General features: G+C 40.4%; 2 protein-coding genes across 2 annotated transcripts in view; both read right to left on the bottom strand.

Annotated features, from left to right (window-relative positions):
* Positions 1 to 784: 784 nt before the first annotated feature.
* LOC124117489 (heat shock 70 kDa protein cognate 4-like) lies at positions 785 to 3,613 on the bottom strand. The gene has a single exon (XM_046479406.2). The coding sequence runs from the start codon at positions 3,401 to 3,403 to the stop codon at positions 1,493 to 1,495; it is 1,911 nt and encodes a 636-aa protein (XP_046335362.2). The 5' UTR covers positions 3,404 to 3,613; the 3' UTR covers positions 785 to 1,492.
* Positions 3,614 to 4,547: 934 nt separating this feature from the next.
* LOC124117486 (fibrillin-2-like) overlaps positions 4,548 to 24,572 on the bottom strand; it is a 108,041-nt gene continuing 88,016 nt past the window's right edge. Inside the window, exons 25-30 of the mRNA XM_048387317.1 lie at positions 23,251 to 23,364; positions 21,534 to 21,695; positions 18,414 to 18,536; positions 13,853 to 14,053; positions 9,192 to 9,386; positions 4,548 to 7,208 (exon numbers count right to left, since the gene is read on the bottom strand). Of these exons, the coding sequence (XP_048243274.1) occupies positions 7,174 to 7,208; positions 9,192 to 9,386; positions 13,853 to 14,053; positions 18,414 to 18,536; positions 21,534 to 21,695; positions 23,251 to 23,364 (830 nt within the window). The 3' untranslated portion in view covers positions 4,548 to 7,173. The remainder of the gene's footprint in view (positions 7,209 to 9,191; positions 9,387 to 13,852; positions 14,054 to 18,413; positions 18,537 to 21,533; positions 21,696 to 23,250; positions 23,365 to 24,572) is intronic.

Raw genomic sequence — 24,572 nt, 5'->3', positions numbered from 1 at the left:
TAAACGTAGTATACTGTATTCCCCTTTAGGTGAAGAGGTGAGATGGAATGGTGTTTAACTTTCACTTACCACATTTCCTCTAATAAGCACCCGAACACTAATTATTCTTTAATAAAGCTTCCAAACCCGGCGCTTAATATTTCAACAAAGGTGTCGCATAAGCTAGTCAATAATACAATAATACAATTGTATTGACACACAACAGAATTTTATGTTCTTGAAACCGAATATATTTCAAGATAGTGAGCGAAACTGAGTACAGTAATATGAAATTACAACAAAACACTTGTGAGTCTGAACCTAAGAACTACAAATCTAACATACACGGCATTATGGTGTTGTACGCTGCTTCGTACTTCGCGCTTATTAGAGGAAATACTGTATATATCGACGTGCAAGCGCGTATGTGTGCAGCTGCTTCTACTAGTCCGGTTTATAGTGCTGACCCTCCGAGATACCACGTCACAGTTCGAGTGGGTCTGTTAGACACTCTATACACGGACACCAAGCCGACCAGTAATTGTTTTATCCCCTTAATGTCGAACGCCAGGCAAGGGGAATATCAAGTGCCATCTTTTAACGTCTTTGTGTATGACGCGACCATGGGGTCGATCCAGCGACCTTCACTCTCCGGACAGACGCTCTATCCAATACATCACTGAGGCGGTCGCATCTTAAGCACATACATGCATATCGAATTGTTTTGTTCAGAAAGTGTTCACAACAATTCGTGTAATAAACAAAACGTTAATTAACTCATCACAGGCATAATGCAACTCATAGGTAATTTAAAGTCATATTTATTACATATACATGATAAACATATGACAAAAACATCTTGACCTGAAAATATAGAATAAGCTGAGCCAAAAATATTCGGTATTGCAACAATCTGTAGAGTTAAGACACCAAGCATGTAATTGGGCGTGACCATATATAACAGAAAAAATCTCATGTTTGTTATTTGGAATATGGCATATGAATCACGGGTGATATGACATGGTAAACTGTGTCTCCGGAAGCAACTGAAACGCGAGGGTTTTGCATAGATAACTTTGTTCAGTGAGTTCTGTTCCATAACATTAGTAGAAGTATATATACAAACAAAAATGTGAAAAAAAATCGCAATATTTTAAAACATATTTCTCTACAGAATTCTGGGTCCGGTGAAATAAAGTACAGCGTAAAGATAAAGATTTTATTTATCATCCTGTACCGGTTTATTTTGAAAATTAATTCATTTCTTAAATAGTTAACATCGTCGGTTGCAATAAACAAGAATAAATGTGACTTTTATCTGTAAACTAAGTCATTATAGCTATGTACTCGTCATGATCATCATCAGTACTTACATATTCTGAGAGAAAATTGAAATCCTGATGTCCCGTATTAAACAATGATGTACACAAAAATCACAATACTTCGCATTATAAAGAAAAAACAAAACAAACACATTTACTTCCGCGAGAACACATTCAGATTCAGAGTCCAGTTAATCGATATCGATATCTTCCGTTGCCCCACCCTTGGGTTGGGATTCCTGACCACGCCCACTCTGCCCCGCCCCATGCAGTTTGGCCATGATAGGGCTGCACGTCTTCTGCAGTTCAGTGTACTGATGTTCGTATTCCTCACATTCAGCGAGCATGTTATTGTCCAGCCAGGTAAGTGTTTCACTACAGGACTGCTTCGCCATCTCCTTGTCCCCCTCCCCCAGTTTGTCCCCTGCGTCCTCCACGGCACCTTTAACGCTGAAGATGTACGTCTCCAGTTTGTTCCGACTGTTGACCCGTTCCTTCTGTTTTTCATCTTCCTCCCTGTACGTCTCCGCTTCGTCCACCATTTTCTTTATCTCCTCTGCACTAAGACGCCCACTGTCGTTGGTGATGGTGATCTTGTTGGATTTCCCCGTGCCCTTCTCCACTGCCGTGACGTTGAGGATGCCGTTGGCGTCGATGTCAAACGTCACCTCGATCTGTGGAATACCCCGTGGGGCTGGGGGGATTCCTGTCAAGTCAAACTTGCCCATCAAGTGATTGTCTTTCGTCATTGTTCTCTCTCCCTCGTATACTTGTATGGAGACGGCGGGTTGGTTGTCAGAATAGGTGGTGAAAGTCTGTGTCGTCTTTGTCGGGATGGTGGTGTTCCTCTGCACTAGTTTGGTCATAACGCCCCCCGCTGTCTCGATCCCTAGGGACAGAGGAGCAAGGTCGACTAGTAGCACGTCCTTGATCGCGTCGCTTGTGTCACCGGTCAAGACGGCAGCTTGGACAGCAGCGCCATATGCGACGGCCTCGTCGGGGTTGATGGATTTGTTTAATTCCTTCCCGTTCATGAAATCTTGCAGAAGTTTCTGGATCTTTGGAATTCGGGTGGATCCTCCAACAAGAACAACCTCGTGGATGCTCGACTTGTCCATCTTTGCGTCACGAAGTGCCTTCTCCACTGGCTCCAAAGTACCCCGGAATAGGTCGGAACACAATTCTTCAAATCTTGCTCGGGTTATCTTGCTGTAGAAGTCGGCCCCCTCGAACAGGGAGTCAATCTCTATTCCCGCCTCAGAGTTGCCTGACAGGGTTCTCTTTGCACGCTCACATGCTGTACGAAGTCGACGCATGGCTCGAGGACTCGCACTCAAATCTTTCTTATGTTTTCTCCTGAATTCCTCCACAAAGTGACTGACCAACCTGTTGTCAAAATCTTCACCCCCCAAATGGGTATCCCCTGCTGTTGATCTCACCTCAAACAGAGACCCCTCGTCAATTGTCAAAATAGATACATCAAATGTGCCTCCTCCAAGATCGAAAATGAGCACATTTTTCTCACCTTTGAGATTCTTATCAAGTCCATATGCCAGAGCAGCCGCTGTAGGTTCGTTGATAATTCTAAGCACGTTCAGACCGGCAATTGTCCCGGCATCTTTTGTCGCCTGCCGCTGTCCGTCGTTGAAGTATGCAGGGACTGTGATCACAGCGTCCGTTACCCTGCCGCCCAGGTATGCCTCGGCAGTTTCTTTCATCTTGGTGAGAACCATAGAGCTTAGCTCCTCAGGTGCGAATGTCTTATCTTCATTCTTGTATTCCACCCTCACGCGAGGCTTACCGCCATGATCGACGACTTTGAATGGCCAGTGCTTCATGTCCGCCTGAACGGTAGAGTCCTTGAACTCTCGTCCGACGAGTCGCTTCGCGTCGAACACTGTGTTTTGGGGATTGAGAGCCACTTGGTTCTTGGCCGCATCTCCTAACAGCCGTTCACTGTCCGTGAATGCGACGTAGCTCGGGGTAGTTCTGTTTCCCTGATCGTTGGCAATAATCTCAACTTTCCCATGCTGAAATACCCCAACACAGGAGTATGTTGTCCCCAAGTCGATTCCTACAGCTGGAGCCTTACCGCCCGCCATTGTGAGTGTCAAGAAGAGAATTATTCAATGAAGGTACGTTGACAATCTCTTTTGAGCTTTAACAGCGTTTTCTGTGTACTCTCTGCTGTCTGTGTGTTGAATGTGCGGTAGTCAGGACGTTCCTGGTTATATAGCCGATCAGAACAGACTCGAAACACGCAGGAGCTTCTAGAAAGCACATGGCGTCATGTTGACTATGTATTTTTAGTTTCTTGTGACGTCAGGAATAAATCAGGGATTCCCCAAGGGAGGCAACTCTCGATGCCCATATTTGACAATTCGGATGTTTCCGAGAGTATTGACAGCCTCATTCGTCAGCACTCGTCCCTTTCCGCTACCTTCCGAGTTGGTCACGAATGGTTCATGAGGCCCAACGGAAAACTCCGATCAGTCAGCCTTCCTTCCTGAAGAATCGTGATGAGTGTCGAGCCGAGACTGCAGGATACAGGCTTGTGGTGACGATATTCAGTTTTCCCTGGACAACGCATCATGTATTTGTAGTCGTTTGGCTGCCACCAATGTGGAATATTCGAGACGCCCACACAGCAGAAAACAAACAGTAATTACCTACTGAGCTAAAATACACCAAAATAGCACGTTACGTTTATCACGCAAGTCCAAATTAACTCATAAAAGAAAAATACAATTAATAATTAACTTGGATATGACAAAATACATTTTTATCGTAGATCTGTTCATAAGTACAGAACCAGGCGATCCATGATTAATAAAAAGGTGGAATGTCAAATATTAAAATTGTTCCCATAGAGTTCCTGTGACACCCCTACCCCCACCCACGACAAAAAATAAACAAAACAAAAACCCCGCTGCGTGTCTCTACTAAGAGGCCTCGTTGAGGTTGAGTACATGTTCGTTATTAAAATTAGATATTTTGAATCAGCTGCTAATTGTGTTATATTCTGGATCAGGGCAAACGTGTTTCTATTCGGTATCAGCATCTTTGAAATGTTGTACATGTACTAATTATAAGTAACATAATATAATTATAACACATATGTCATCTACATGGTGTATGCCTGTTGATATTGTGGGTTTATTGACCTCAACACAAAAGCTGTCTTGTCACTTTTTGTTCGTTATGCAGATGTACAGTTTTTAAAAAAACAACACATGACCCCCACCATATAATTTTAACATTTTATTCAATGAAAGCATCGATATATAACCTCACAGTAAATAGTCAACATAATTCCAATCTGTCTCTCACATCAACTGTTGATTCAGTGAAAGTATCGACATATATACCCTTCATTATAGAAAATAGTCAACATCATGACAGATTAACTTCTCCAGCTATGAGAAAAAGAAATTTCTTAATCGTTAAATTAAGATTTGAGTGGAATTATTTACTAGAAATGAGGACAATGTTTCAAATTCTGCCAAGCCTTTACATAAAGATTTAAATGAAATTCTACTTACAGTAAAATAATGTAGCTAAAATTATATTTTTTTTGATGATACAAGGAAATTACTCCACTCAAACATAAATCAAAAGAAATCCTTTCATAATAAATAATATACTTGCAATCCAATGACATTTAGGTCAGTTAAATAGAAACAATCTATATGAGAATGGCTTATTAAAAGAAAACAGCCCTCCTTTCCATATACATATACATGCAATAAGAATTATATATTGATGTATGTGTGGATTTAGGTCAACCTGTACATAGAGTGAGTGAGTGAGTGAGTGAGTGAGTGAGTGAGTTGGGTTTAACGCCGCTTTGAACAGTATTCCAGTTATATCACGGCGTGTCAGCTTAATGTGGGACGGAAGCCTGAAGTGATGCAGGTCTCAGATGTTTACCACTTCGGTGAAACCCACCAGCATGGGTATGGTGCTAACAAACCTAGAAACATAATCGGGGTGAACTGGGATTCGAACCCACAATCATAGGTTTCTGGCGTGCCCAAGGGACGCAACTCTGCACAGCAAATCGCGGCACCTTAGACAACTCGGTCACCCGTGCCCCCCCCTGTTCATAGAGAAGCTCACCCTTGTGTCTTTTTACATTTAATATATCAATGCAAATCAATAAATGTTTTTAAACTTCCATCGATGAGGGTGAGATTTTATTTATCATCCAAAATCATTCCTCCTTTTTCGGTTAGAAAACAGGAATAACCACTACCAGTAAAATGTACCACTTGCCAGCTTCATGGGCAGAGAGATTTAATTGATTATGACTTCATTGCAACTGATGATGTCACAATGGTTTCCAATGCATTGTGAGGCCATTTCATTGTAAGTGATATCATTATACAGATGGACATTGCTTGATAACACCCAAGCAATATCTCCTGTGGAAGCTAGTTTGGATGATAAAGAGATAATACTCACCCGAGTGTCTTTTAATATCAAATATATCAACACGAGTCGATAAAACTTTACACTTTGTCACCCTTGTTTATTTTTAACTGTTAATCTCTGTGCATGTAATTGTTGGCTCTATAACCATGTCCTACTGATTTGTGGATCACTTGTTTGATAAAAGTTCCTGTACCGAAACATCACTTGTTTGTTAAAGGTTCCTGTACCGAAACATAAGAACAAAAGAAGCTGAAATCCATGTCTAATGTTGTGGTCACTGACACTAAAGCCTATAAAGACACAGCTTAATGATTGGTTGTATATACATATTGGAGATGTCCATACAAGAGGTATCATTGACCTAAAACTATGTACAGTGCTTTTCAGAAGTGTCTATTTGTCTCTTTCATGTCCACATTTTGAAAGAACAATAAGTAACACCTAACATGTACCTAAATATAGCCGGACAAGTAGGTGTCATATGTAGGTTCATCACCCACATAAAACTGTGTGAATCTTATTTTGCTGCCCGCTGCCAGTTTATGTAACATCTTTCAAGCCCTCACCCTCCACTCACCATCCCCCCCCCCAAAACCAAACCATGTAACATTTATTCATGACACCCACATTCCCCCTAATAAATGACCAGTTCAAAAACATAGATCAAATTAATAAAATAGATTATTTGAAAATATAGAATTTCCATTCCCCCTCCCCCAAGTGGTGATAAATTTTCACAAGCCCCCACTTTTGCTCTGTCATTCATGAACTCCCCATAATCTCCCCGCCCCCACCTCCTATACTAAATGACCAGTCCCTAAGCATTACCGGTATCTATCACAAGCAAAAAACAGTCACCTAAAAGTCTATCGGTACCACTGTGGGTGAAGATCTGAGGACATCTCCAGAAGGATGTGTCAGGGGAACCTGAGTGAACTCTGACCTCACATCTACATGAAGGATGCGTAGGTGCTGGAGCATGTCAGCCAAAGTATTCGGCTTCATAACTTAACACCGTGATATGGAAATTTTGATAAGAAAAGAAAACACCCAAAGAATACAAACATGCTATGGTGCTCAGATAGGACAGGAAGTATCAAATATTCACAACAAATTGATGGTGCAGCCATTATTGTTTACATTCCAAAGAGGCCGATTAACTTCATTTTCCAGATTCATAAATCGGATATGTTAACCTGAATGCTTAGCTTGTTTATGCTGAGCATTTAGAAGCCTTGATGCTGATTAAGTTTACCCTCTATTGAGACGTACTCAGATCTTCATGCTGAGAAGTATTGCATCAGAGTAAAATCTCTGGCAAGCAAAATCTAGGTGCTAAATTAACAGCAATGCTTCACTGGTCAAAATAAAATCCTCTCTTGCTGAGATGTATGAAAGCGATGACGTCTCGTTGATAAGTATCCCATTCAGATGAGCATCATACATCATTTTCTGTCCTTTTCTTGCGTTTTTCTGAAAATTTATTGCAAATAAGAAATATAACAATAGCAAAGAATGTTCATTTTATTAAATGTGCATTTTACAATATATTATTTGGAATGTTGGGACATAAAACCTGAAAACTTAGGCCAGACTATTTTTGGGGTTACAGATTTTGATAGTGAAACATTTGGATGGTAGGTGGATAATAAAATAAAATATAACGCATTGTACAGATTTTGACAGTGAAACATTTGGATGGTATGGTAAAAGGAAAAATATTATAAAATGCATTGTACAGATTTTGACAGTGAAACATTTGGATGGTGGAAGGAAAATAATAATAAAATGAAATGCGTTGTACAGATTTTGACAGTGAAACATTTGGATGGTAGGTGGAAAATAATAATAAAATATAACGCATTGTACAGATTTTGATAGTGAAACATTTGGATGGTAGGTGGATAATAAAATAAAATGCATTGTACAGATTTTGACAGTGAAACATTTGGATGGAAGGTGGAAAATAATAATAAAATAAAATGCATTGTACAGTATTTTTTTAATCATCTTGAAGTTTGATTTGGATCGGAAGGTCATATAAATAAATCTTAGCCTGGTTTGGGTCCTTATAAAGATAAATCTGAAATCTGACTTGTAATCACATTGTATTGTATAAAAAGAACCTGTTTCAGTCATATAAAAATACCTTGGATTATTTTTATGGTCAAAGTGATCTTTAACCAGTCAGTTTTGAAAAGAGAAAAAGAGTAAAAAGTTTTTATCTACCAAAACAGAACTGACACAAAGTTGAATTTTACAAAGGAGACACCACCTAATTCAATACCACGTGCTGTTTCACATGTCAAACCCCAAACATTCCATGGAGTCAAGTTTGCTGAGTTTAGTCACCGTTTTAAGTTATGTTTTTTTATGAGATCTTCCCAAGGCATGAATGTCCACTAGCATTTTTATCAAAGTCCTGTTTCCACCCTTGCCACATCAAACCCACTTTCCTGTGCTAAATATGATTGGACTATCGCACATATCTATAGTCCAATCAGAGAACGTTTCACAAAATCACCTTCATATGAAAGTGATTTACTGCTGCCTGTCTGTTGACATGAATATATCTTTTCATCTTTTAAACCCCCAACGACTGCCTATGTTTTTGTCAGGGATGAAATCGTGAATGTTTTCGTTATCTGGTCGACTAGGTCACAGCCTACAGTAGTCACCATCTTTGTGAAGCTAACAGAGATAACAGCGATCTGATTGGATATCAAGTTTTCATTACAAGGGACACAACTCATGATCTACGCGAATTAGTGCCAGGGTCGAGCCAAGAAAGTGGCCTTGATGTGGCATGGGTAGAAACTAGGCGTTGATATAGGCTAGTGGACACGCTTGCCTCGGGAAGATGGGCTTCAGGATGTTTTCACAGATCAATTGCCATCAAAAGTGTAGCCTCCAAGTTGAGTACCTTGTATCATATCATGGGCGGATTCAGAGTGGGGGTGCGGGGGTGCGCACCCCCCTTTTTATTTTGAAAAAAATCTTTATTTCTGTATAAATTACCACCAAAGACAATAAATAGATCTTCATTGTGCATCCCCCCCTTTTAAAAAACCTGTATCCGCCCATGCATATTATTGGGCAGCTTATCCACCATTAAAACCATCAGTAAAATGTAACAATGTCATATTTGAGATAACACTTTCGTAGTAAAGATTCTAGTACACAAAGTACATGATCTAGACTACCAGTTGTCAGACTTTTTTTTTTGTGAAAGCCTCACTGGCTGAGTGGGTCAGATCGCTGACTTTGTGTGCTGGCGATTAGGTGCCTCACTCTGGCAGTGTGGGTTCGAATCCTGGATGGGACTCAACCCCAAAAAGTACTTGAATCTGTACTTTACTAAGAAAGTGTTATCCAAAATATAACATTTGTTACATTTGACCACTTTCTAAATGGCATTGAGTGCTCACATCAGTAAAATATTTTCAATTTGATTACCTGGTACACATTTGGGTTTTTTCGAATTGCTCCAGCGCTGATTGGCCTTACATTTGGTTGCCGGCTTCCCTATCATGGTATAGCCTTTGTTACACATGAACATACAACGCTGTTTGAACGGTATAGAGTCCGCCAGGCACAATGGGGGCCGGACACTGCCATTTTTAGGCTCTGTTAAAGCAGTGCAGTATTTGCCTGGAAAATATAATTGGGTCTGTCATAAAATCCAGGCTCTTATCATTACATCCTTAGATTAATACTTAAAAATTTAGGGGCGGTCGGGTAGCATAATGGTTAAAGCGTTCGCTCGTCACGCCGAAGACCCGGGTTTGATTCCCAACATGGGTACAATGTGTGAAGCCCATTTCTGGTGTCCCCCGCCGTGATATTGCTGGAATATTGCTAAAAGTGGCGAAAAAACATACTCACTCACTTAAAAATTAAGGGGTCCCTGGATTTAATACCAGCAAACCCTAGTATCCCTCCTAATTTCAAACACTGGTCAGTGAGTGGGTTCAGATCAATGCTGATTTGAACAAGTATTTCAGTTATATCACAGCAAGCCATCTTAATGGTTTCATTTGTTTGTTGTTAAACGCCACACTCAGCAATATTCCAGCTATATGACGGCTGTCTGTAAATAATCAAGCCTGGACCAGACAATCCAATGATTCACATCATGAGCATCAATCCACGCAATTGGGATACGATGACATGCATCAACCAAGTCAGCAAGCCTGACAACCCGATCCCGTTACTCGCCTCTTACAACAAGCATAGTCGCCTTTTACGGCAAACATGGGTTGCTGAAGACCTATTCTACAAATATTATTACAATATTATTGAATTATTTATTTCAGGGTTTGAGTCCAGAGAGTCAACACAATGAAGTATCCGGTGATGGATGTCTGAGGAAGTGAAAAGCCATATTCACTCACTCAACAAATGTGCTTCCAGTCACATTTAACTTAAATAGGATGAGGAAGTGAAAAGCTATATTCACTCACTCAGCAAATGTGCTTCCAGTCACATTTCACTTAAATAGGATGAGGAAGTGAAAAGCTATATTCACTCACTCAGCAAATGTGCTTCCAGTCACATTTCACTTAAATAGGATGAGGAAGAGAAAAGCCATATTCACTCACTCAACAAATGTGCTTTCTATTACATTTCACTTAAATAGGATGAGGAAGTGAAAAGCCATATTCACTCACTCAACAAATGTGCTTCCAGTCACATTTAACTTAAATAGGATGAGGAAGTGAAAAGCTATATTCACTCACTCAGCAAATGTGCTTCCAGTCACATTTCACTTAAATAGGATGAGGAAGTGAAAAGCCATATTCACTCACTCAACAAATGTGCTTTCTATTACATTTCACTTAAATAGGATGAGGAAGTGAAAAGCCATATTCACTCACTCAGCAAATGTGCTTCCAGTCACATTTCACTTAAATAGGATGAGGAAGTGAAAAGCCATATTCACTCACTCAACAAATGTGCTTTCTATTACATTTCACTTAAATAGGATGAGGAAGTGAAAAGCCTTATTCACTCACTCAACAAATGTGCTTTCTATTACATTTCACTTAAATAGGACGAGGAAGTGAAAAGCCTTATTCACTCACTCAGCAAATGTGCTTTCTATTACATTTCACTTAAATAGGATGAGGAAGTGAAAAGCCTTATTCACTCACTCAACAAATGTGCTTTCTATTACATTTCACTTAAATAGGATGAGGAAGTGAAAAGCCATATTCACTCACTCAACAAATGTGCTTCCAGTCACATTTAACTTAAATAGGATGAGGAAGTGAAAAGCTATATTCACTCACTCAGCAAATGTACTTCCAGTCACATTTCACTTAAATAGGATGAGGAAGTGAAAAGCCATATTCACTCACTCAACAAATGTGCTTTCTATTACATTTCACTTAAATAGGATGAGGAAGTGAAAAGCCATATTCACTCACTCAGCAAATGTGCTTCCAGTCACATTTCACTTAAATAGGATGAGGAAGTGAAAAGCCATATTCACTCACTCAACAAATGTGCTTTCTATTACATTTCACTTAAATAGGATGAGGAAGTGAAAAGCCATATTCACTCACTCAACAAATGTGTTTTCTATTACATTTCACTTAAATAGGACGAGGAAGTGAAAAGCCTTATTCACTCACTCAACAAATGTGCTTTCTATTACATTTCACTTAAATAGGATGAGGAAGTGAAAAGCCTTATTCACTCACTCAACAAATGTGCTTTCTATTACATTTCACTTAAATAGGACGAGGAAGTGAAAAGCCTTATTCACTCACTCAGCAAATGTGCTTTCTATTACATTTCACTTAAATAGGATGAGGAAGTGAAAAGCCTTATTCACTCACTCAACAAATGTGCTTTCTATTACATTTCACTTAAATAGGATGAGGAAGTGAAAAGCCTTATTCACTCACTCAGCAAATGTGCTTCCTATTACATTTCACTTAAATAGGATGAGGAAGTGAAAAGCCATAATCACTCACTTAACAACATGGCCAATATTTATCAGACTCCTGATGTTTGAATAAAACTATTCTAAAAAAACACATTGTACAATTTGTTTACAAGCAACAAAATTTAATTTTTCCTGGAATTTAATTAGGTGCATTTGACTGACAAAGATGCTCTGGCCATGTTAAGTTTTGAAAAGTCTGAATAACTGAAGTGGATGATAAACAAGCTTATATTGTGAGAAATAAAGACATGGAATTTTTTGGGTTTTTTCTTTGTTAAATATAAGAATAATTATTTGGTTTCCAGGTTGTCCAAATTATAATAATAGTGATTCCTTAAACGTACTGTCAGGATACAGGATATCCGTTGGGGTCATATGCAGATAGAGATGCAAATATCAAAGGTCAAGTAGGGACTACTTCAGTGTTTAAAAACAAACATGGCTTCGCCCTTATCATTCGGCGATCGAATCAGAATTAACCATCGGGAATCTGGATAAACTACAGGGGTAATTGCCATCATTATCAAAAGAACAGTCTAATATACTGAAAATCAGTGTCTAACTGTGACGTAGCTAAGGCATTTTATAAGTTTTGGCAACTTTGGAGATATATATTTCGAAACAATTTTGCGATGGCACTAGGCCTAGCCATACGGGATCAGTAGCCATATCTGTGCTTGTAGACCTCTGCAGCTTGGAACTTTTCCACAAATTAAAATAGTTTGATTTGGCCAAAATATATTTGAATAGTTACCTTGTTTCGTTTTGTTGCTGCGTGTACATCTGACTGCAGTTCTTAACATTATGAAAGGACAGGCAAGGCTCGCTAGATACAATGTTTATTCCTAATGCAGGATATTTACCATCCCCAAACACACAAGCGTGATAACCTCTATATATCCAGCTTTCAAGATAAGTGTAAATAGACTGTAAATATACAGTCATGCCTCGTTTATACGGACACTTACATCATTTCACAATTCGTCCGTATAAACAAATTTCTGTATAACTGAAACCAGCTTCTTACTGGAAGAGTTACTTCCCTTCAATTATGCAACTCATGACAGATGACAGAGCAAACAGATACATCCACTCAATCATTATTCAAGACATACTCGTTTCAAAAAATCTGTCATGGAAGTTTGAACTTTACCACATTTTGAGGTTTGAATTTTAAACAATAATTCCAAATTGTCCAGATCGATACAAGCACAAGCTTCCTTGTGAATGACTGTAGTGGGTTGGAGGGATTTAGCCACTTCTGTTTGTCTTTTAAAATGTCATCAATTGTTGATATTCCTATGGTTTGTCCAAATTCAGTGCCATAATGCTTACTGATGGTTTCCAAACTTGCTGACGGGTGTTTTTCCTTATTATTTATTGAATGGGATTACATGTACAATAAACAAGCTCATCTCAAACGTAACTCAGTGTCACTTGGTTAATTGACTTCTCATGAATCAAAGGATTACCACCAGCGGAAGTGTATTGTCTGGGTAAGTGAGACAATTTTGTGTGCATTTCAGTGTTTTGTGTATGAAAATGACCATCCGGTTCCGGAAACTGAATTTCCATATATACGGGTAAATTTATACAGTAATTATTTCATTTTAAATGAAAATCGTCCGGGAACCGAGGTGACCGGATATCTGAAGTCCGTATAAGCGGGGCATGACTGTATATTTGTATATATATTTTTGAAACATTATGAAAAGAATACCTTGATATTTTTTTTTGGTCATAAGTATTATCAAATCATACATTTATCTGCATGAACTTCATTATTCAGACCAGACACACCTACTGGTACATTTGAAAACCTGTTTCACTAAGCAGAATTTGAAAGAAATAAAATAGATTGTAGTTCACAAACACTGATCAAATGTAATATCTCCATTTTGTACAATACGTCTTTGGTTTCACCAAGCAGATTGGCATATTTTGTTCAAATTTGGGTTCAAGAAAAATTATACTTATCAACGTAAATCTTCCTAAGCAGTAAAAAGTCCAAATGATTTCAGGAATACAAACTCAGTTTTGTAAAATCTGTTGTTATTAATCAGTCAGATTGCAGCACACTCTCCTATTCATGTCACAACTCTCAAGACACCTTGCAAGCCAGAAACATGGAATGTTTATACACTACCAGTAAATGTACGCATACCTTGACAGAAAGGCTGGGAGCCTGACCACGAGCTGTTGGCAAGACAGCTCCGATACCGCTCGCCCGTCAGCTCATATCCACGTGAGCAGCGGAAGGAGCAGATGGTTCCCTTCTTCAGTTTGCTGAGCGAGAGTGGGGATGTGCAGGCAGGGGGCCAGATGCGGCCGTTCGGGAAGTGATCCAGCGTGGGACAAGTCACACCTGGAGATATCAGCATATTGTCCATCATCACAACTTCATGGCTTTGTATACTGAACAAAACGAGTTAGGGATCATGAATATTTTTTAGATATTTTATCAGTTATCTAATGATATCAGATACTTATCCTGCTAAGACTTAATTTCCTACTTGTTCTACCTGTTCACGAATCCCGAACACAGCGCCAAAACACTCCCCCACCAGAAGCCACCACTGCACATGCTCTCCTTACGCCATGCAACGTCCCCTTCTTACTTCAAGCACCACACAAAGCAGGTCGACAGAAGTGGGGATGGATTGGTGGGTCCTGGAGACTGGAGGAGTATCTAATATCATTAATAGTAGAGTACTGTATATTATTTCTTATCCTGTGAAGACTCTCGGCAACTATCACACAGAAGGAGGTGGGAACTGTCGAAACTGCAAACTGAAGCCAGGGGGCCACTGCCTGATGTAATAGACTTGACTATCTTCTTCCTGGCTCCAAGGCACTCTTCACAAGTCTCCATCTGAACTCCAATCCAAGGCCGTAGTTAACCTTTTTTGACAAGGGGGGCAAATATTTGTACAAGTATCACTTGTCCCCAACTTGTATTTTCATGATTCAAATAAAACTGTTTTCTATAAAAAATCCAGGGGGGGCAACTGCCCTCCCTGCCCCCCCGGCTGGGTACGGCACTGCCATTACTGGGGAGTAAAGCAGTAACAAGCAGAAGGCACTGCTATGAGACTACATGTTCGTTACCGAGTACGCTCATGGCCCTCACCAAGTAAATAACCCCATCAACTCGTCAAGGCAAGCAATGAAAGGTATAAACCGAGTGCAGAGAGAGACATGGTAACAACGTACCTATCAAGTCCATTTGGGATTGGTGAGTTGTTGCACTAACAGAAGAGGTCCGAACTGGTGTACATACCACTGATTCCTCAACGTTCTGTCCCAGATTACGGGCTAGCGAAGTTAAGGTCAGTAGCCAAGTGTCAACCTGGGACAGTATTTGTTACCTAACAGATGGCGTGCAGAGCCAACGTCGAAGTCAACGCTCTTAAACCAAGAGAGTTGTGATCTCGAGGTGGCAGTAGACAAAAATGTTCATATGCTTCTGGAATAGGAATTCTTAACCAGGAATCCAAAGTTATCTTGGAGCCTCAACAATAGAGGACCATGATGTGAGGAGAAGCTGCTTCCTTTGTTGCTGAAATGGATGACTGACCGTAATAAAAAGCTGTACCGCTCTAACATGTCACAGTGATAAACCATCTAAATCCTCTTCCCTGAGAACTTAAGATAACGATGCAGTGGTGAAACATCTGTCCTGGCCAAATTGCTGATTTGTAGCAATGAAGTTCCATTTTAATCCCACAAGCACATTGCCAAGTTTATGTCCCTCAGACTTGATTGGAGACACATCGAAGCGTGAGGTGAGGTGAAATGGGGTTTACCGTCGCATCCAAGATTATTGCCCTTATATAGCGACGTGCATACACGTGTAAGGGTGTGTGTGGCTGCTTGTACTTGTCCGGACTGATGCCGATTTATAGTGCTAGCTCACTGAGATACCATGCCATAGTTTAACATGAATACCCCACTTAGACACAGTATACTGACTCCGAGCCGACCAGTCCTTGTTTTAGCCCCTTTATGCCAAACACCAGACAGGGTAACAACAAGTACCATCTTTTAACATCTTATGGTATGACACGGCCAGGGATCGAACTCCGAGCCTTCCGCTCTCCGGGCGGACTCTCTACCACTAGACCACGGAGGCGGTCCACATCGAAGGCATGAATGTCGCTGACAGATGCTGCTGTCGCCTAGGCAACCAGAAAAGCCAACATCTGCAGATGTTGCAGACTTGCCCATTGTAGAGGCCCACAATGCGTAGTGACGATATGACTTAAAACGACACCTAAGTCTCAAGCAGGAGGACGTAACTTCAGTATGTCCCACTGCTTTATCATCTTGAGACCTAGTGGACTTGTAAAGTGCTTGAACCACAGCCTGCGCTGTATCCCAAGAAAAATCACCCTGCTCAAAAGAAAGGAAGTCACAAAAAAAGGATTCTGAGGAGCAAACCATACCCAGACCGCCCAGTGTGAGTGAAAAGTAGGAAGAGGAAGTTGCATGGCATGATAGGAGCATGCGTAGTGGTGACATTTGGTGGGGGAGTGTTTTACCACTGAGTTACGGAAACACGTAGTTCAGGAACAAGTAGAATAAATAGGAAAATAGGAAATTGCAGGATAAGAAATAATTTGTGTGCTCAGTCTTCACTACAAACAAAATCCTGAAATATGTTCATGATCCCTTACTTTTTTTATCAGTATATGTGTAATATAGTTTTCATACCTCATGAAAATTGGTTCCTCCAGAGCTTTATCTCTAGGAAGTTTGATCTACAGGAACCAACTGTACCAGAGAAATGTTTCCATTCTTGTCGACTACAAATTAGAGATGAGGTGAAATTGGGTTTAATGTCGCGTCCAAGATTATTGCACTTATATAGCGACGTGCATGTATGTGTTATGTTTGTGTGGCTGCTTGTACTAGTCCGGACTGATGCCGATTTATAGTGCTAGCTCACTGAGATACCATGCCGCAGTTTAACATGAATACCCCACTCAGACACAGTATACTGACTCCGAGCCGACCAGTCCTTGTTTTAGCCCCTTAATGCCGAGCGCCAGACAGGGTAACAACAAATACCATCTTTTAACATCTTTTGGTATGACGCGGCCGGGAATCGAACCCCGGACCTTCCGCTCTCCGGGCGGACGCTCTACCACTAGACCACGGAGGCGGTCACTACAAATTAGACTGCATGGACTTAATTCTCTGCGAAACTGATCATCGTTTACATATACACAACATTACCCCATCATACGTGAATACATAGAGTAGTCACTGAGTGTTTGTTGTGTTACGCCGCACTCAGCAATGTTCCAGCTGTATGACAGATGTCTGTAATAATCAAGTCATGACAATCGATCCCCGCAATTCAGATACGATGACATGTAATCAACCAAGTCAGCGAGCCTGACCACCCGATCCCGAATTACCCACCAGTAAGAGAGTCACTATGTAGGGAGTCCTACATTACCTGATACATCCATATATCATATAAAGGATTGTTATCAGTGTGATAAACCAACCGATAAGCTTGGTATCATTATCCGATCAATATGCAAATGAGGTGGCCTTGCAGAAACTATTTTCTAGCTCCTTATATCAATGTGATGTCTTCTTGCTCAATTAACTATTGACTAATGTTCATATCTTGAGATAAGGGTTTGCTAGTGTGCCACCGAAACATGGCGAGAAAAATGGCTGCACGTTATTTGGTTTTATATTACGATAAATTAGGCCCAACTGTATTCATACACGTTTTCTAATACACATCTTAAACATCCTGCAGTGTGTGATAACACTGGTACTACATGACAGTGATGGCTACATACGTCTACAGGACTTGTCATCCTGCAGTGTGTGTTAACATTGGTACTACATGACAGTGATGGCTACATACATCTACAGGACTTGTTGTCATTCTGCAGTGTGTGTTAACATTGGTACTACATGACAGTGATGGCTACATACATCTACAGGACTTGTTGTCATTCTGCAGTGTGTGATAACATTGGTACTACATGACAGTGATGGCTACATACATCTACAGGACTTGTTGTCATTCTGCAGTGTGTGATAACATTGGTACTACATGACAGTGATGGCTACATACGTCCACAGGACTTGTCATCCTGCAGTGTGTGATAACATTGGTACTACATGACAGTGATGGCTACATACGTCCACAGGACTTGTCATCCTGCAGTGTGTGATAACATTGATACTACATGACAGTGATGGCTACATACGTCTACAGGACTTGTTGTCATCCTGCAGTGTGTGATAACATTGGTACTACATGACAGTGATGGCTACATACGTCTACAGGACTTCTTGTCTTCCTGCAGTGTGATAACATTGGTACTACATGACAGTGATGGCTACATACGTCCACAGGACTTGTTGTCATTCTGCAGTGTGTGTTAACATTGATACTACATGACAGTGATGGCTACATACATCTACAGGACTTCTTGTCATCCTGCAGTGTGATAACATTGGTACTACATGACAGTGATGGCTACATACATCTACAGGACTTCTTGTCTTCCTGCAGTGTGATAACATTGGTACTACATGACAGTGATGGCTACATACGTCTACAGGACTTCTTGTCATCCTGCAGTGTGTGATAACATTGGTACTACATGACAGTGATGGCTACATACGTCCACAGGACTTGTCATCCTGCAGTGTGATAACATTGGTACTACATGACAGTGATGGCTACATACGTCTACAGGACTTCTTGTCATCCTGCAGTGTGTAGGACAGGCGACAGGTGCAGGAGAAGCTGCCAGGCGAGTTGATACACCGATGTTCACACTGTCCATTCTCCGCATCACATTCGTTGATGTCTACAAACAAAACAAGACCAGCTTTATGCATTACAAAGTTGAATCATTACTCTCAGCTTACAGTAGCATCACCAAACACTGTAGCATCACCAAACACTGTAGCATCACCAAACACTGTAGCCCACCCCAAGTTTTGCAGGTTTGTGGAAGGAACTGTATGCAATGATGTACAAGGGAACTAAACCCAGGTTGTGTGTGAACGATGAACTCTGACAGACAAACCGGGACGAGTCCAAATTTACTACCCGGGTACCCACCCCCTATTACCCGACCCTACCCGGGTATCCATGCACCCCCTATTACCCGACCCTACTCAGATACCCGCTGTAGGTCTCAAGAGATACGAATGTCCGATTGGGAATTATTTTACCACAGCACTTGGAAAATGTATTTAGATACATGTATTAAACAATCTGGTCATGCATACACTGAAGTTGACTTAAGTTATATCTTCATTCAACCATATGAAAAGCCAGAAGGAATGGGTGCATAGTCAGAAAGAAATGCGAACATTTGTGACTTGTAGTGTGATCATAGAGTTCCATATATTTTTTTTCATTAAACAATATATCACGTGACTAACCACGGGTCCAGGTAGTCCTGTGGGTACCTGGGTCCTACTCAGTACCCACCCGACCCGGGTACGCGAGTTACCTGTCCCAGCCCTAGTGGAACTGGCTAAGTTTTTAACCACTGCAAAATTTGTCTGCCATTTTCTGTGTCTCATGATGGCATACAGTAAACTAGAGTTAAAACAAACTCAAAGGGACCACTAATATTAGTTCATTACAACCACTGTTCATTACCACCACTGTTCATTACAACCACTGTTCATTATAACCACTGTTCATTAGAACCACTGTTCATTATAACCACTGTTCATTATAACCAGTGTTCATTATAACCACTGTTCATTACAACCACTGTTCATTATAACCACTGTTCATTATAACCAGTGTTCATTACAACCAGTGTTCATTACCACCACTGTTCATTACAACCACTGTTCATTATAACCAGTGTTCATTACAACCACTGTTCATTATAACCACTGTTCATTAAAACCACTGTTCATTATAACCACTGTTCATTACAACCACTGTTCATTATAACCACTGTTCATTATAACCACTGTTCATTATAACCACTGTTCATTACAACCAGTGTTCATTAAAACCAGTGTTCATTATAACCACTGTTCATTACAACCACTGTTCATTATAACCACTGTTCATAACAACAAGTGTTCATTATAACCACTGTTCATTATAACCAGTGTTCATTATAACCAATGTTCATTACAACCAGTGTTCATTATAACCAGTGTTCATTACAACCATTGTTCATTACAACCACTGTTCATTACAACCATTGTTCATTACAACCATTGTTCATTACAACCACTGTTCATTACAACCACTGTTCATTACAACCACTGTTCATTATAACCACTGTTCATTATAACCACTGTTCACTGTAACCAGAGTTCATTATAACCACTGTAACCAGTGTTCATTATAACCACTGTTCATTACAACCACTGTTCATTATAACCACTGTTCATAACCAGTGTTCATTATAACCACTGTTCATTATAACCAGTGTTCATTATAACCAATGTTCATTATAACCATTGTTCATTACAACCAATGTTCATTATAACCAGTGTTCATTACAACCAATGTTCATTACAACCACTGTTCATTATAACCACTGTTCATTATAACCAGTGTTCATTACAACCACTGTTCATTATAACCACTGTTCATTATAACCACTGTTCATTACAACCAGTGTTCATTACAACCACTGTTCATTATAACCAGTGTTCATTACAACCAGTGTTCATTATAACCACTGTTCATTATAACCAGTGTTCATTTTAACCAGTGTTCATTACAACCAGTGTTCATTATAACCACTGTTCATTATAACCAGTGTTCATTACAACCAATGTTCAGTATAACCAGTGTTCATTATAACCAGTGTTCATTACAACCAGTGTTCATTACAACCACTGTTCATTATAACCACTGTTCACTGTAACCAGAGTTCATTACAACCAGCGTTCATTACAACCACTGTTCATTACAACCAGTGTTCATTATAACCAGTGTTCATTATAACCAGTGTTCATTGAAACCACTGTTCATTACAACCAGTGTTCATTACAACCACTGTTCATTACAACCAGTGTTCATTATAACCACTGTTCATTATAAGCAGTGTTCATTATAACCAGTGTTCATTATAACCACTGTTCATTATAACCAGTGTTCATTACAACCAGTGTTCATTTTAACCAGTGTTCATTATAACCAGTGTTCATTATAACCACTGTTCATTATAACCAGTGTTCATTACAACCAGTGTTCATTATAACCAGTGTTCATTACAACCAGTGTTCATTACAACCAGTGTTCATTACAACCAGTGTTCATTATAACCAGTGTTCATAATAAGCATAGGTACAGCTAATAAACAGCAAATGCCCGCGCCCAAAACAGATGTTTGTTATTTCCGTCGTATTTTTATAAGCGTGTTCATCATAAACGTAGTTGACTGTACATTTAGGAATCATCACTACTTCACTGGTGTGTATACACAGAGAATCTCAGCTGTGTTTTTATTAATATCAAATGCATCAACACAAGTGAATAAAAGTTTTAAACTCATTATTACACCAAATAAGTGTAGGTCCAGAGTGATCGTTAGTGGTCTCTGATGACAAGTGTGGGGTTATGGGGGACCTATTCTTCCCTAAGTGTTTATGTTTGTTGTTTAATGCGGCACACAACAATATTCCAGCTATATGAGGCCGGACAGCAAATAATCAGTGATTTATATTTTGAGGAATGTTCCACACCATCAGTGTACGATGACACGCAATCACCAAGTCAATGAAAATGACCACTGATCCATTATAATAAGTCGCCTCTTACGATCAGCAAAGCTCCTGGGGACTGGAAAAAGATTTAGAAAGATAACAGCACTGACCCATGCATGTGACCCCGTCCGACGGTGTCCCTTCAAACCCCTGTGCACAGACACACTTGGTGATGGAGGTACTGCCTTTCTGTAGCGTCAGGGACTTGGCGGGGCAGTTGACACAGGCTCGTCTGTTGGAGAACTTGGGGCTGTACGTCCCCAGGGGGCACACTGAAACAACACATAGATCATGGGAGCTGAGAATGATTGCTGCTGCCCTCTAGCAAACAGCATTATCCTGTACCAAATAGCAGTATCCTGCAGCAAACAGCAGTATCCTGTAGCAAATAGCAGTATCCTGTAGCAAATAGCAGTATCCTGTACCAAATTAGCAGTATCCTGTAGCAAACAGCAGTATCCTGTACCAAATTAGCAGTATCCTGTAGCAAACAGCATTATCCTGTACCAAATTAGCAGTATCCTGTAGCAAATAGCATTATCCTGTACCAAATAGCAATATCCTGTACCAAATAGCAGTATCCTGTAGCAAACAGCATTATCCTGTAGCAAATAGCATTATCCTGTAGCAAACAGCATTATCCTGTAGCAAACAGCAGTACATGTATCCTATACCAAATAGCATTATCCTGTAGCAAATAGCAGTATCCTGTACTAAATAGCAGTATCCTGTAGCAAACAGCATTATCCTGTAGCAAATAGCATTATCCTGTAGCAAACAGCATTATCCTGTAGCAAACAGCATTATCCTGTAGCAAACAGCATTATCCTGTACCAAATAGCATTATCCTGTAGCAAACAGCATTATCCTGTAGCAAACAGCAGTACATGTATCCTATACCAAATAGCATTATCCTGTAGCAAACAGCATTATCCTGTACCAAATAGTATTATCCTGTAGCAAACAGTATTATCCTGTAGCAAACAGCAGTACATGTATCCTATACCAAATAGCATTATCCTGTAGCAAACAGCAGTATCCTGTACCAAATAGCAGTATTCGGTAGCAAATAGCAGTATCCTGTACCAAATAGCAGTATCCTGTAGCAAACAGCAGTATCCTGTACCAAATAGCAGTATCCTGTAGCAAACAGCAGTATCCTGTAGCAAACAGCAGTATCCTGTACCAAATAGCAGTATCCTGAACCAAATGATCCTTTTACAACAAAACAATAGAGTTCTGAAACTCAACTTAATGTTCCTAGAATATTTGCAACATCAGATAATATAGGTCACAATAAGTGAGATGAGGAGGAATGGGGTTTTATGTTGTGTTCAAGATTAGCACTGCACTAATGTAACAACATGCATGTGAGTGAGTGAGTGAGTGAGTCTGTGAGTGAGTGAGTGAGTGAGTGAGTCTGTGAGTGAGTGAGTCTGTGTGTGTGTGTGTGTCTGCTTGTACTAGTCTAATGTCGGTTTTACTGTTATCTAAGCCTGAGTGTGAGTGTGTGTGTGTGTGTGTGTGTGTGTGTGTGTGTGTGTCTGCTTGTACTAGTCTAATGTCGGTTTTACTGTTATCTAAGCCTGAGTGTGAGTGTGTGTGTGTGTGTGTGTGTGAGTGTGTGTGTGTGTGTTTGTGTCTGCTTGTACTAGTCTAATGTCGGTTTTACTGTTATCTAAGCCTACTGAATGTCTGTTGGTATGATGCGGCTTTGGATCAAATGAACAACCTTCCGCTCTCCGGGCAGACGCTCTATCCACTAAGCCACAAGGGGGTATTAATCAGTAAGGTAAACATGTATGTGCAATCAAGAAACAGTTTTACATTTGCAGTGTGCTCCGTCATAGTAGAACCCGGGTCTACATTCACAGCGATAGGTGCCTCGTAGGTTCACGCACTTGTGGTCGCAGATGTTCGGGACCAGACACTCGTCTATATCTGGAAACCAGGAGACAGTTTGGTGTAAGCGTAGGTGACAGTAGATCCTGAAAACAACTAATCCTCTCAAGACATCAGCAACAGCATCAGGCAACAGCATCAGACAACAGCAACAGCCACAGCATCAGACATCATCATCAGACAACATCATCAGACGAAGCATCAGACAACAACATCAGACAACAGCAACAAATAGAGCATCAGACAACAGCATCAGGCATCATCATCAGACAACTGCATCAGGCAACAGACAACAGCATCAGACAACAACATCAGACATCATCAGACAACAACATCAGACATCATCATCAGACAACAGCAACAGACACAGCATCAGACAACAGCATCAGGCATCATCATCAGACAACAGCATCAGGCATCATCATCATCAGAAAACAACAACAGACACAGCATCAGACAACAGGAACAGACAACAGCATCAGGCATCATCATCAGGCAACAGCAAAGGACAGAGCATAAGACAACAGCAACAGACACAGCATCAGACAACAGAATCAGACATCATCATCAGACAATAGCATCAGGCATCATCATCAGACAACAGCATTAGGCAATAACAGACACAGCATCAGACATCATCATCAGACAACGGCAACATACATAATCATCAGACAACAGCATCAGGCAACAACATCAGGCAACAGGAACAGACACAGCATCAGACAACAGCAACAGACACAGCATCAGACAACAGAATCAGACATCATCATCAGACAATAGCATCAGGCATCATCATCAGACAACAGCATTAGGCAATAACAGACACAGCATCAGACATCATCATCAGACAACAGCATCAGGCAACAGCAAAGGACAGAGCATCAGACAACACCATCAAACATCAGCAACAGACATTCAACATCAGACAACAGCATCAGACATTGTAAGCCATCATCAAGCAACAGCATCAGGCAACAGCAACAGACACAGCATCAAACAAAACCATCAACAGCATCAGGCATAATCATCAGACAACAGCAACAGACATCATCATCAGACAACAACATCAGACAGCAGCATCACGCAACAGCAACAGACACAGCATCAGATAACACCATCAGGCAACAATAACAGACACAGCATCAGACAACAGTCAGACATCATCATCATACAACAGCATCAGGCAACAGCAACAGACATCATCATAAGACAACAGCATCAGGCTTCATCATCAGATAACACCATCA

Source organism: Haliotis rufescens, unplaced genomic scaffold (assembly GCF_023055435.1).
Source record: "Haliotis rufescens isolate VD_foot unplaced genomic scaffold, xgHalRufe1.0.p SCAF_7, whole genome shotgun sequence".
Taxonomy (NCBI): domain Eukaryota; kingdom Metazoa; phylum Mollusca; class Gastropoda; order Lepetellida; family Haliotidae; genus Haliotis; species Haliotis rufescens.
Note: the sequence above shows the minus strand (reverse complement) of the source record. Positions and strands in the feature narration are given on the sequence as shown.